This window comes from Plecotus auritus (genome assembly GCF_963455305.1).
Source record: "Plecotus auritus genome assembly, chromosome: 5".
Lineage (NCBI taxonomy): Eukaryota > Metazoa > Chordata > Mammalia > Chiroptera > Vespertilionidae > Plecotus > Plecotus auritus.
Window position 1 is genome coordinate 180,470,796 of NC_137776.1, and position 13,913 is coordinate 180,484,708.

A 13,913-nucleotide genomic window follows, 5' to 3' on the forward strand; every position below is an offset into this window, starting at 1 on the left:
TCACGAAGCTAAGTAGTGCTCTTGTTCAATACCTGGTTGAGGGAGCTGGGGTTGGTTATATGATCAGTTTCCCCTGAGATCAGACACTGGCCGTGGCATCCAGCATATGCCCCAAAATAGTTCCCTGGGGCTCTTGCTGCTTCTCCAGCCTCCAGAATTCTCTTGGCTGTATTTGTGTCAAGTAGGTATTGGCAGGGGCCAGCTCTGCCTCCTACCTTCACCCTGGCCACCCGCTTGTCCCTGGGCCACTGCCACTGTAGGGATAAAAAGAGCAAGCTGCGGAGTTCTGGTGCAATCTGGAGCTCCAGGGCTCTCCACACATTTGGGCCGAGAGCATGTGGCTGAGGCCTGGCGCCAGGGGACCCAAGCAGCTGACCCTGGCAGTACAGCAAGTTGGTCTTTAAAACACTTGGAATGAGAACTCACCAAGCCTGCCACTGCTGGCCTCTGCCTGAAGGGCTCCTCATGGTGTGTGTGTGGGGCCGGGGGCAGGGGGTACCCTTTTCTCTTTGCAAGGTGGGTTCTTGGGTTCTGGGAAGCCTCTTGGGTCCTTAGGGCCACCTCTGTTCACGGGTTAGTGCAGTTGTTTCCTGGGGACAGGCCATCACGAGGGACAAGCTGGTGCATGAGCTAAAGGATAAAACCTCACTTTTGTTTCCTAGAAAATTGTACAAGCTGGCGATAAAGACCTTGATGGGCAGCTAGACTTTGAAGAGTTCGTCCATTACCTCCAAGATCACGAGAAGAAACTGAGGCTAGTGTTCAAGAGTTTGGACAAAAAGAACGATGGTGAGCGCTGCCTCTGGAGCCAGCGGCTGGCCGCCTTGGGCTCTCCGTGGGCCTGGCTCCCGCTCACAGCCTCTGTTGTTGCAGGGCGAATCGACTCTCAGGAGATCGTGCAGTCCCTGCGGGACCTGGGGGTCAAGATATCCGAGCAGCAGGCAGAAAAAATTCTCAAGAGGTGAGTGCTTGGCCGGTCTCTGTATTTGGCCCACTTCAAACACAGCATGACGAAAGAAACGCTCTTGGGCTAACTCTGGTGGCATTCTCTGTACTGACACTGTTCTCTGAACTTTGGCTTCTGGTAGTTTGAAGGGATGAATGAGTAACCCTTCTCCAGCTTGCAGGTCCGCTCTCCTTTGAAGAATCCCTAATCCCCTGGAAGTGAGCTTGTTCACAGTGACCCCAAAGAAAAAGACTAGTGGGGGAGGGGGATCAAGTAGGTGAAAGGCGAGCAGGGAGCACCCTTCTCTGCCTGGTGGGGAAGGGGAGGGGCTCCCGTGGCAGCCCTCCACTTAAGGTGGACTTAACGCCATCATCAGATGCACTGCCCCGAAAGGTGGGTCTGAGGTGAGCCGTGGTCCTGGGGGAGCAGATCTGCTCCTGGGCTGGGAAGTCGCACAGAAGAGCCCTAGGAGCGCTTCCTCTCCTGGCCGGGCCTCTCCCCATCCCTGCGCCCACTCCCCGGCTGCTGTGGGGCGCATCGTGGTGCTGTGCTGTGTGTCTGCCTCAGTGACATCTGCTCAGAGCACTTACTGTCTTGTTTCTCCTCTCTCCTCTGCGTCCTCCTTTGTCTGTCTGTCAGAATACGAACGGGCCACTTCTGGGGCCCTGTCACCTAGTAAGTATCTGTATCACCCCGGTGACCGCCTCCCTCCTTAACCTCTGTGCCTGATCACAATGGGGTTCCTGTGGGTCATTAGAGCCCATTTTTGTGCCAAGTGAGGTGTGGAGCCACCTTGGTTTTCTCCTCGGGGCAGAGGCACCCTCTGCGGTGTCCTCGGTGGCCAGGTGCCTGCCTTTGGCTCACCTGGAAGAGGGAAGTGCGGCTGACAGTTGGGGCCTGTTTACACTTGGGCAACCGTGCGTTCCTCTTGCAGCATGGATAAAAACGGCACGATGACCATCGACTGGAACGAGTGGAGAGACTATCACCTCCTGCATCCCGTGGAAAACATCCCCGAGATCATCCTGTACTGGAAGCATTCCACGGTGAGCCCGTGCCCAGAGCCTGGAGGCCGTTCCTCCCTGTCCGTCCACTGGGTCCCTTTGCCGGCCTCAGTCCCCTTCCCGGGGTGGGGGTGGGGTGGGAGTCTCAGCTTGCCTCCCCTTCCTCAGCGTGACCGTCCACTCCTCTGCCAGCCCCGCAGAGCCCTCCACATGCCTCCTCCCTTCCCCACACGCCTGCCCACCTGGATGGCCTGACCATTCCCCAAACACAGGGTTCCTTTGCCAGCAGTGCCCGCCTGTCCCCATGGGCTGCCTGTTCCTCCAGGCCCACTTCAGACACCTCCCCTGCTCGTACTTGCTCTCCCAAAGCCAGTGTGAGCCAGTGGGCGGGGCTCTGCAGAAAACAAATGGCACAGCTGTTGGCTTCTCCCCGCACTGCCCCATTTTGTGGGCTGTTTCTCTCTGTGACAAAAGAATACGTCCCCACCATCGCGCGTATGCTCTTCCGTCTCGTCAGAGCTATCGTTGAGCAATACAGATCTGCACCCTCACTGGTAGTGGCCACACTGACTCCCTGTCCTCCGGCCTCCTCCATGCGGGATGCGTCCCTCTCTGCTGGTCCTTGCTGAGCACCCCCTCGATTTTAGTGTGATTCACCCCCGGCTGTCAGCTCTGGGAGCGGAGGCCGAGGTGTACCTCCTGGTCAGTCTTCTGCAGTGCCCAGGCCAGGGCCTCACCCTCAGGACACCTGGCATCTTTGTTGGGTGAAGTTATGTGGACTGCTGACCTGTGGGTCTGGCCTGCAGCCCAGGTCTGAGCAGAGCTGGTTCTGTCTGACCAGCCAGGATGCCACCCAGAAGAGAGGGTGACGCGCAGGCATTGCACCCTCTCGTATTTGCCGAGGCCTTACATAATGTTCTGCCAGCGCAATCTGATGACACATCAGGTTGCAGGAGAATTTTCACCCCTGGCTTGATGGGTTCAGCACAGCCAGCCTGGCAACCCTCCGCTCAAATCCTGTGTAAGCGCTTCTTGCGGGAGCTCCCTGGCAGCCATTGAAAGGCTGTCTGGGGGTTTGTAGCTGCTTCCTTCCAGCCGGCTCTCACGTTGCATACCTGGGCCTCCCAAAGACCACAGACAGGGACCAGAGCTTTGCCACCTTCACATGGGAGGGGGAGAGGACTAGGCTGTGCATCAGTTTCCTACCCAGAGTCCTTGGCAATCTGACCACCTGGTGGCCCCTTCTGGCGGTGGAAGCTTATGGACCAGCAGCTTGGCCACAAGCGTCAGGGCCTGCTTGTTTGATCTTCGTTGGTCTTCCCTGCAGATCTTTGATGTGGGTGAGAATCTGACCGTTCCCGATGAGTTCACAGTGGAGGAGAGGCAGACGGGGATGTGGTGGAGACACCTCGTGGCTGGAGGTGGGGCCGGGGCCGTATCCAGAACCTGCACGGCCCCCCTGGACAGACTCAAGGTGCTCATGCAGGTACGCAGGAAAATAGGCCCCAAACCTCTGGTTTCCACCCCTGGGCAGCTTTGGTGGGTTGGTCTCCCCTCCCCTCCCTTGTCTGGGGCCCTGCTTTGCACCCATATTTTTTCTGTCCCAATAAATTAGATTGGAATTCTTGCTCAGACAGGGCAACATTAGATCCCGGCCCGGGCAATGCACGTAGCTGATCTAATTTTATCCGAGGCCCTTAGCCAGGAGTCACATTACAGGGCCATAATATGGACTGGTAAAGCTAGTGAGGGTGGGGGTGTGGCAGGAACCTTTCTGTAGGCACTTCTGGGTAGGTGTCACATGGGGGAAGGTGTGAGCAGATGGTCACCTGACCCAGGCACCATTATCATGGCCAGAGGCCCGACTCCACGTCCACAGGACAGAGATAAGCTAGACCAACGTCAGGGGCAGGGTTTCATCCACCCGCACAAGCGTTCACTGTTGGACTTTAGCGTCTTCTGAACAGTGGCCAGTCGCTCCTTGTCCCCTTGTTTGTTCTGGCACCTTCCTGCTCCGAAAAGACGTCACCCTCTCCCTCCCCCTTTGCCCTCCTGGGCCTGCCTGCGTTTGAAGCCTGCTGATGAATACTGTGACCCCTCCTTCTTGTCCTGAAACAGGGAAGTGGAGTGGTTCAGGGAGGAGAGCTCTAGGCCTGGAATCTGACCCCATCCAGACCTAGGGCTGTGTGACCTCGGGCAAGTCACTTGGCCCAGGACTTCATGGCTCTGAGCCGAAGAGGCTTATGACACGCTGCCTTCCTTGTCAGAATTCCTCACGAATCCCCAGGGATGCTGTAGATATTGAAAGCATTTCACGAGGGTGAAATGACACAGTCCTAATGGGTACCTTAAAGTAACCCAGCAGGGGTGGGGCAGTGCGGGGAACGGACTGGCTGTGGTTTCATGCGTGTGGAAGCTGATCACGGGTTCGTGGAGCTCATTACATAATTCTCTGTACTGTTGTACATATTTGAAATTTTTCCATAATAAAAAGCTCAAGCTCGACCTTTTTTTTTTTTAAATCCTTACTCAAGGATGTTTTTATTGCTCTTAGAGCAGAAGAGTGAGAGACGGAAGAGAACATCGATGTGAGAAACATCGATGGGTTGCCTTCCCTATGCGCCCCAACCAGGGATTGAACCTGCAACCTTTTGGTGTTCGGGACGACGCTCCAACCAACTGAGCCGCCCAGCCAGGGCAGTTCAATTTTTTAAATTTTAAAAAGTGGTCCTTGTGGAGGGAGGTGTTTAGCACAGTGTGGGCACACAGTAGGTGCATGGAGAGATCTAGCTGGGCCTAGCATGGCTGTGTTTGATTCTCACAGTGCTGAGGTAGTCTTCAGAATACGAGGGGAAAGAGCCTTCCTGCCAACCGTGACGGCTGGCCATGGAGAAAAGGCTGTGTCGGATGATGGCCGAGTTCTTTCTGACCCCTGTCCTTCCCTCCTCAGGTCCACGCCTCCCGCAGCAACAACATGTGCATCGTGGGCGGGTTCACCCAGATGATTCGAGAGGGAGGGGCCAGGTCACTCTGGCGGGGCAACGGCATCAATGTCATCAAAATTGCCCCCGAATCGGCCATCAAATTCATGGCCTATGAGCAGGTGAGGACCCGGCCCCCCAGGTACCGTTGTCACTTGGCAAGGGACAGCAGGGTGGGGTGGGAAAGGGAGGCCTGGGTCTGACCCCATCTCTGCTGCCATTTCCACTGTGGGCCAGTTCCTTCCGTTTCTGGGAAGTGTCAAATGGGCCAGGGATACCCTGTCTCGGCTAAGCCTGACTGGCTCCGGGAGGAAGGTGGGGCAGGAGGAGGTGCGCTGGTCTCGGGTGTATCAGTTTGTTTGCTCCCTGTTGTAGATCAAGCGTCTTGTTGGGAGTGACCAGGAGGCTCTAAGGATTCACGAGAGACTTGTGGCAGGGTCCTTGGCAGGGGCCATCGCTCAGAGCAGCATCTACCCGATGGAGGTGAGGGGCCCCTTGGTCCTGGGGCGGACCAAGGTGCAATGGGGCGGGCAGTGCACGTGGGGATGAGGCTGAGGGGTGGGCCGTGCTCATACTTCTGTCGCTTCTGTTGGGTTCTGCAGGTTCTGAAGACCCGGATGGCCCTGCGCAAGACAGGCCAGTACTCGGGCATGCTGGACTGTGCCAGGAAGATCCTGGCCAGAGAGGGGATGGCCGCCTTCTACAAAGGCTATGTTCCCAACATGCTGGGGATCATCCCCTACGCGGGGATAGACCTGGCTGTGTACGAGGTGAGGCACTAGGGCTCAGGCCCCTGGAACTGGCAGGAAAGATTGAGAAACCCCCTCCTCACATGTCCCCGCCTGTTGTCTCCAGGCCTGACAACCGCTGGGGATGGTGGGACAGGAACAGCACCAAAGAGTGTCTCATCCACTCAGACTCATTGCAAGGGTTCCCTGGCAGCCCCGAGTTCCGCCCCAGGAACTTGGCAGGCAGATCCCCAGAGCACGGTGCCCTGGGGGCTCATGGGCCCCAGCAGACTCCAGGCGACAGAAGTCAGTTTCTCTGGTGGTGAGGCAGCGCGCTGCCTCTGCCTCATCCCCGTTCCTGTCTGACCCAGGAGTCTCCAGGGACAGCAGAAACAAAGGCAGGCGGGCCAGGAGCTCAGCCAGCCCAGGCCAAGCAAATTGGGGTACAGTGGCCTCACAGATGCATGTGATGGGATCCAATAACGTTGTCGTCACCCTCCCCCCCTCACTCCAGCCTCTCACGGCCTCGCAAGCTCTCGCTGGGGCTGGCTGGCACTTCGGCTCATCCCTGCGCCCTTCCCCTTGCAGACACTCAAGAATGCCTGGCTGCAGCGCTATGCAGTGAACAGCGCAGACCCGGGAGTGTTTGTGCTCCTGGCCTGTGGCACCATGTCCAGCACCTGTGGCCAGCTGGCCAGCTACCCACTGGCCCTGGTCAGGACCCGGATGCAGGCCCAAGGTAAGGCTGGTCCTAGGCTGGTCCCCAGGGGCCCATCTCCCTGGGCAGATTGGGATCCAGAGAGGAGCCGGCGAAAGGCCTCTGATGGGACGACCTTTCTTATTTCTTACTGCAGCCTCCATTGAGGGCGCTCCCGAGGTGACCATGAGCAGCCTCTTCAAACAGATCCTGCGGACCGAGGGCGCCTTTGGCCTGTACCGGGGGCTGGCCCCCAACTTCATGAAGGTGATCCCAGCCGTGAGCATCAGCTATGTGGTGTACGAGAACCTGAAGATCACCCTGGGCGTGCAGTCTCGGTGACGGGAGGGACAGCCCCGCCTGGCGGACTCCTGATCCTGGGCTGCAGCCCCGGGATGTGTAGCCATCTCATTCTGTGAATGTGCCGACACTAAGCTGACTTAAGCCAAGCTGTGAAACCCCTGGGACGCACCGCAGGGAGGGTGGGGGAGCTGGCAGGCCCACCGGGTTTGTCCTGCTGACCGTGGCCCACCCTCGTGTCAATTCCAGGGAAGGCCCGTGGGTATCCCTCGGGTCCAGGGTCAGCAGGACTCAGGCTGATGCACAGTAGAGACCGGACGTTTTCTGCAGTGCCTGCCAGACAGCGGGGCTTGGAGGCGGCTTAGTTCTTCCATCTCTTCTTCCCACCCAGACCATGGGCCACGGGCCCCTGCCCTCTGGCCTGCTGGGCATCTGCCCTGTGCCCACTTTGCCTCTTCCTCACAGCTGTTTGAATATGGTAGGAGGAGGGCCACCAGCCCACTCCCATGCCCGCCTGCTTCTCCCCCTCAGTCCGCAGGGAAAGGTGCTTCCACCTGACCTCACACCCAACTTCCCGACGTGCAGCATGGCCCCTGGCTAGGTTGTGCAGGGAAAGGGAGGAGCCTGGGAGTGTGCCCACCCTCATCTGCGCTCACCAGCAGAGGGGCACCGATGCATGCAGGGGAAGGCCCAGCCCCGCCGTTGGCTGCCTGGCACCCGGGCGCATGGCTTCCCCGGAGCCCAGAGGCCTCTGCCCTGTGCTGCTGGGGGCCTCCTGGTGCTCTGAGCTGGCTCTAGGCTCTGTCGGGACTGGCACCAGCTCAGATCCAGTTCCCTGTCCCTGCTCTGGCATGAGGCAGTGGGGTGTGGTGTAACGGGAAGGCCAGTTTCTGCCCCGGGTCTGCGTGCCCTGAGAAGGAAAAGGGGTTGAGGGCCTTAATTAGGTATTTTTGAGAAAAGGGTTTTGTTCAGAAAGACAAACTGGACAAATGTGCAAGTTCTGAGCTTCCAGAGGGAAGACAAAGCAAGTAGATAGCTTGGCTGACTGCATTAAAGTCTGTTCCTGACGCCCCCGGGGATTCATGTCCAATCCCAACTGGGGCAAAGTGGGACCAGCCTCACATTCCACTGATGCCACGTATCACACTGCTTGGAGCCTATTTATTTCGTATTTATTTGAACAGAGTTATGTCCTAACTATTTTTATAGATTTGTTTAATTAATAACCTGTCATTTTCAAGTTCATTTTTTATTCATATTTATGTTCATGGTTGGTTGTACCTTCCCACACCCAAGAGGTGGGGTGAGGAGAGAAAGTGGCAGTGGCCTTCCTGCCACTGCCCACACCGGCGTCACATCTGTCCAAGGACAGAAAAGGGGCCAGGAGCGGAGGGAGGGGCCCTGGTCCCAGGGAGGTGTCCTTGGCAGGTGGGGGCGGCGCGTGCACGCGGGCGCCTTAGGACCTGAGGGTTCGGCAGGGGGGTGGGAAGAGTGGGAGAAACCTCAATTCCGTTGAAGATGGAAGTCCAAACCCTTTTTTGGACCAGGAGGGTCTCTATTTCACCCTTTCTGAATGACAAGGCAGCGAGGTGCCTATCACTGTGAGTTTGGGGTGGGGCTAGAGGAGAGGGTGGCCAGCGCCCCCCCACCTGTGAAGTGGGCTTCTCCCTCGCAGGGCCCCCCCCTCCCGCCGCCCCCGCTGCCTCTGCTCAGTAGTGCTGGTCAACCTGCAGCCTCACAGTTGCACTTTTCATTCTACCAGAATGGCCCGATGGACAGTTTAAATAGGGTGCAAAGATCAATGCAAAAATTATTGTCATGTATAAACATAGTTCTAACTGGAATTTGTGAAAAAGCCAATTAAGAATTGGGAGTTGTCATTTAAAACAGCCTTCTAATAAAGTTGTTTGAAAGCCGATGGCAGAGCATGATTTTTCTGATCTGGGCTTGGGTGGTGTAGGGGTGTTCCCATGTTAGAAAACGAGCCCAATTTTTTCATCATAAAAAAAAAAAAAAAAACAAGAAACCCACCCCCCCACCCCGGGTTTCTCTGAGATGCTCCTCCTTTAAAATGGGTGTTCGTTGGATTTAGGGTGCTCTGAGGTCCACTGGCGGTCCCCCTCCGCACTCCGACTCAGCCCCTCTCCTGCAGAGCTGGCAGCTCCCTCCTGCTTGAAGCGGCTCTGGCCACCACCGCCTCCCCTCGCTGCCTGCCCCTCCCCAGCCTCCCAGTTGGTTCCTGCCAGTCTCTCCTGCTTGGAGATGTCGGAGGGCCCCACCTGGCTTTATTTGCTTTCTGCCTGTCACCCCAGGAGAGGATGAGGCCACTGGGGGCAGGGTTGTATTTGCAGCCCTAAGGGAGTGCCCGATGCACAAAGTACTCAATAAAATGTTCATTAAATAACGGTCCACGCTCTGGTCCCAATAGTCCTGGGTCAGGGACAGTGGCAAGAGGCTGTGGGGAGGCACAGAAGTGTGCCCATGGGTGAGCTGGCACATAGCACTCGTACGGGGTTGAATAGTGTGTCTTGCTCTCCTTGACTTAGCATCTGTTTCCCAATTTGTGTCCACCGGGAACCTCAGAATGTTGCTTTATTTGGAAGTAGGGTTTTGCAAATGTATCCCAGTTAAGATGAGGTCATACCTTATTAGGGTGGGCCCTAAACCCAATGACTGGTGTCACAGAAGAGGGAAATTCGGACACAGACACAGGGGAGGTCGAGAACACCACGTGACCACAGAGGCAGAGGTCGGAGCGGTGCATCTTCAGGAAGGATCACGTGCTGGTGGCCACCGGCCCTGCCGACACCTGCATTTCCGACTGCAGCCCCTGAGCTATGAGAGAAGGGCTTCCTGTTGTTTTGGGCCCCGACTTCGTGGTGAGTTGTCAGTCCTAGGAAACATATGCCATTTGCCTCAGCTGTTGTCAGGGTTACAGGTATAAATCGTTTCCCAGTCATCGGCACATTGGTGCCCCACCCCTCCAACCTGCTATGCTCAGTTCTCTCAAGCACAGAAGTTAACCTTGGGAGTTGCTCTGATGTGGCCAAAGCTCTGAGCCCCACCAAGCCTGCCTTCCTCCAGTCGTCTCCTTCACCCCTCCTTCGCTCCAGTCTCTCCTCGCATGTCACCTTCTTACCAAGCCTTCCCTCAGCCCCCCTATTTAAAATGGTAACCTCTTGGTGGTCGCTTCAGCAGCACATAGACTAAAAATTGGAACCATACAGAGAAGATTAGCATGGCCCCTGCGCAAGGATGACATGCAAATTCATGAAGCATTCCATATATTTTTTAAAATAATAAAATAAAATGGTAACCTTTTGGCCCTGCCGGTGTGGCTCAGTGGTTGAGCATCGACCTCTGAACCAGGAAGTCATGGTTCGCATAGTGGGATTCCCGGTCAGGGCACATTCCTGGGTTTCGGGCTCGATCCCCAGTAGGAGGTGTGCAGAAGGCAGCTGATCAATGTTTCTCTCCCTTTCCCTTCCTCTCTAAAAAAAAATAATAATAATCAAAAACAATTTTTTAAATGGTAACCTGTTCCCCCACCCAACCCAGTCCCACGTCCTTCTAGCTTTCTCCCTAGTTGTTCACCACCAGCTCTGCTGCTTGCTCTCACTCCTTGGCTTAGTGTGTTTCCTCGGTGGGTATTGCTGGCTTTCTTCACTGCTGTTCCCAGCAGGTGCTGGGCGCCCACTCGGTGCTTAATGAGGAGTTAGTTACTGGTTGACGGAAACACATCCAGGTGTTCCACGGTGTGTGTGAGGCAGAATCACACCCCCTCCCAAGGGTGTCCGAGTGAATTAGGTGACACGGCCAAGGGAGTCAAGGCTGCAGGTGGAGTTAAGGTGCTAATCAGCTGACCTTAAAATAGGGGGATGAGGCTGGGTTGCCTGAGTGGCCCCGAGGGAGGCGGGGAAAGGCAGAGGTGATGCAAGGACTCTGCCCGGGTCGCGGGCTTCGAAGAGGGAGACGGGCCACAAGTTCAGGATTGCAGGCGCCTCTTGGAGCTGGAAAAGGCCAGGAACAGATTCAACCCTGGAGCATCCAGAAGGAACGCTGCCCCCCGCCGACACCTGGAGCTGAGCCCAGTGAGCCGCACTGCAGGTCTGACCTCCAGCCTTGCCTGCTGGAAAGTCTAAGGAGGCTGAGTGGAAATGTCTGGTCGGTAATAAGCAGTTTCATCTCCCAGCTCCCTCCCACCCAGGATTCCAGACACAGATAGTCATTTCCACCAAAATGCTTTTCATTCCAGCCTCCCAGCGAGGAGGGTCCTGTGGGCCTCGGATCTCCGGCATCTGAAAGGAAGTCCAGCCGGGGTGGCTGGGGGTGGGGGAGCCACGTCAACCTCCTTCCGGAAACTAGAGGTGAAAGGTCACCTCTAATTCCTGGGAATGACATTCATGGAGCACCAGCTGGGTTAGCCCTCGGCAGTTCTAGGAGGTAATTCCGCCACCACGTCCATCCGTCCGTGTGCTGCATGCCTGGGGGTGAAGGCAGGGGTCTGCACAGGGGCTGGGACGGTGCCATGATCCACTTCTGGGGACCTTCCCTGAGGGGCCCCTGGCCCCTGGCTGCTCTCCTGTGCCAGGGGCTGCAGAGAACGTGGGGGCAGCCTGTACTTGAGTCAATGCTGGCACCGTGGCAGTGGGATCTTGGGCACATGTCATGCGCTCTGAGCCTCAGTTTCCTCACGAGCAAGAGGGCCCAGCACCTTCCTTACAGCTCAGAGGGAAGGACTCCTCAGGGTTCACGCCGGGTAAATGCTGAGCTGAGTCAAACCAGCTTTGCTGACGCTGAGGCCGTGTTCTCAACCTCAGCTCCTGGCTGGGCTGCCCCATCTCACCAGTCTGATGGGGCTGGAATGTAGGGGAAGGGTGAGAGGACCAGCAGCCCTGAGCTGGGCCCGGGGCCCAGGTGTGGACTTTGCTCCCTGGCCTCCAGGGCGGACGAGGAAGCTGGAGCAGAGCAGCGAGGCCCAGTCACAGTGGCTCGAGAGGCCAGCCAGGGCTGGATGGGAAGGGCCAGCAGAAGGGCGGGGGGTGGGGCGGGTGATGCAGTAGGGCAGGGAGGAACCGAGAATGAGGGAACTGAGGCGTGTGACAGCCAGAGGCCTGTCCCAGTCCCCCCAGGGAGCAAGATAGCCCCAGGCCTCCTGCTCTTAGGGACGGCCACTTTTGGCCATTTGCTGCCCCCGCCCCCCTGTGGCCAGGAGGAACTTTATCTCCCACAGCAGTTGTGGAGGCTGAGGAGGGAGGGCGTTGGCCTCGCCAGCACCTGCCAAAGAGCCCCACCCCCTCACCTTACAGAGGATGCTGACCCGGGGGGTGGGGGTGGGGGGACTGCCCATCCACAGTCAGGGCTCAGGATGCTGTAGCCGTTTCTCTTCTCTGGCACCGTTTGTATTCGTAGCCTGTGGCTGCCGTCACACTCACCACAAACGTGGTGTCTTAAAACACACAGATGCGCCCTCTTACGGTGCTAGAGGCCAGGCGTCCAACATCAGGGTCACTGGCGGAACGCAAGGTGTCCGGGGGTGGTTCCTGCTGGGGCCTCGGTTCTCTTCAAGGAGAACCCGATGCCTTGCCTCTCCCGGCTCTGGAGGGCCCTGCATGCCTCTTCTCCCAGGACCCCAGCCTCTGGCTCCTGCAGTCAAGGCTCCCTCTTCTAAGGACACCTGTGGTTACATTTGAGGAATGGGCAATTCAGGAAGCTCTCTCCACCTCAAAGTCGTGAATTTAATTCCATCTACAAATTCCCTTTTGCCACGTAAGGTCACTTGCACAGGTTCCAGGGTTAGGACCTGGATGTATTTGGGGGCATTATTGAGGCCACTACAACTCCTGCTCCCTTCTAGACACTTCGGCCCAACAAAATCCTTCCCACTCGGCTGGTTAAATTAGCCAGGGAACAGTCATCCAATGGAACACTGTGTAATGGAATTCTACACCATCATCAATAATGATGAGGGAGGACAGTGTCTAATCTGAAATACGTTAATGATTGAAGAGCTACTGTGTGACCTGAATTTTTACTTAAAATAAAGAAAAACTGCCAGGCTGGTGTGGCTCAGTGGTTGAGCATCAACCCAAGAACCGGGTCATGGTTCAATTCCCAGGCAGGGCACATGCCCAGATTGTGGGCTGGAGAGGCGCAGAAGGCAGCCCATCAATGATTCTCTCTCATTATTGATGTTTCTATCTCTCTCTCCCTCTCCCTTCCTCTCTGAAATCAATAAAAATATATTGTAAGAAATAAAAGAAAAAGTTCTCTAGAGAGAGAGGAGCAATGTGACACTGTGAGGAAGGTCACACTCTGGAGCCAGGAGGTCCGGTTCACATCCTCCCTCTGCCACTTGCTAGTTGTGTGATTCCAGGGAATTCACTGAACCTTTCCGCTGCCTCCCTCAGTCTCCTCATCTGTGAAATATCTGTACCTACTGCATAGGGATGTCATAAGAATTAAATGAGGTAACGTGTGTGAAGAGCTTAAAACAGTGCTTGCACCAAATTTAACTGTTAGATATGTAAATATATATATATATTTATATTACATATAAAATAGTAAACACAGCCCAGCCAGTTTGACTCGGTGGTTAGAGCATCGGCACAAGGACTGAAGGGTCTCGGGTTCGATTCCAGTCAAGGGTGTGTACCTTGGTTGTGTTCTCCGTCCCCGGTCCCGGTCAGGGTGCCCCGGTCAAGGTGCACGAGGGAGGCAACCAATTGATATGTCTCTCTCACATTGATGTTTCTCTCTCTCTGTCTCTGCCCCCTGAGAACAGACAGCAGACCCACTGGCTGCATAAAAACGCCCCTCACATGTTGACTCCTGGGTGCATTGACTCTGATGGCACCAACCCCATGGAGGTTAACTGACCTCCAAGGGCTTGTTGGAGGATGAGCAAGGATGGGGCTTGCCCAAGGTCACAGGGAGCAGTGGCAGGGTACCCATCTCAGGCCTTCTGCTACCATCAAAGCCACAGGGAACTTGAACATGACCAAGATGGGGCAGGGTTTACTGGCTTGAGGCCCTTATCCCTGGGAGGTGTGGCTTTTTCTACTTGCCCATCTTCAGACCCTTGAGTGCTAAACCCATTTTACAGAGGGGCGAATAGAGTCCCTGAATAATAAAGATTGCCCCGAGAAGGTGCAATGCAAGAGTTGACCTCAAGATGGCAGCACCAGACCTTGTGTCCATCTCCTACAGGGTTTCGCAGCCTCTACCGCCCTCTGGTGGCTATGGGAAAACATGCCC

General features: G+C 56.2%; 1 protein-coding gene across 6 annotated transcripts in view; it reads left to right on the forward strand.

Moving 5' to 3' along the window:
• Nucleotides 1–8,574, forward strand: part of SLC25A25 (solute carrier family 25 member 25) — a 36,994-nt gene extending 28,420 nt beyond the window's left edge. For 3 of the 6 annotated variants that reach the window (XM_080668564.1, XM_080668568.1, XM_080668566.1), the window contains exons 2-11: nucleotides 663–789; nucleotides 874–961; nucleotides 1,586–1,621; nucleotides 1,881–1,992; nucleotides 3,278–3,436; nucleotides 4,901–5,053; nucleotides 5,307–5,414; nucleotides 5,534–5,701; nucleotides 6,248–6,398; nucleotides 6,514–8,574. In XM_080668564.1, coding sequence (XP_080524690.1) covers nucleotides 663–789; nucleotides 874–961; nucleotides 1,586–1,621; nucleotides 1,881–1,992; nucleotides 3,278–3,436; nucleotides 4,901–5,053; nucleotides 5,307–5,414; nucleotides 5,534–5,701; nucleotides 6,248–6,398; nucleotides 6,514–6,698 — 1,287 coding nt within the window. In that variant the 3' untranslated portion in view covers nucleotides 6,699–8,574. The remainder of the gene's footprint in view (nucleotides 1–662; nucleotides 790–873; nucleotides 962–1,585; nucleotides 1,622–1,880; nucleotides 1,993–3,277; nucleotides 3,437–4,900; nucleotides 5,054–5,306; nucleotides 5,415–5,533; nucleotides 5,702–6,247; nucleotides 6,399–6,513) is intronic. The other 3 variants (XM_080668565.1, XM_080668569.1, XM_080668567.1) reach the window with 1 other exon arrangement.
• Nucleotides 8,575–13,913: the final 5,339 nt, after the last annotated feature.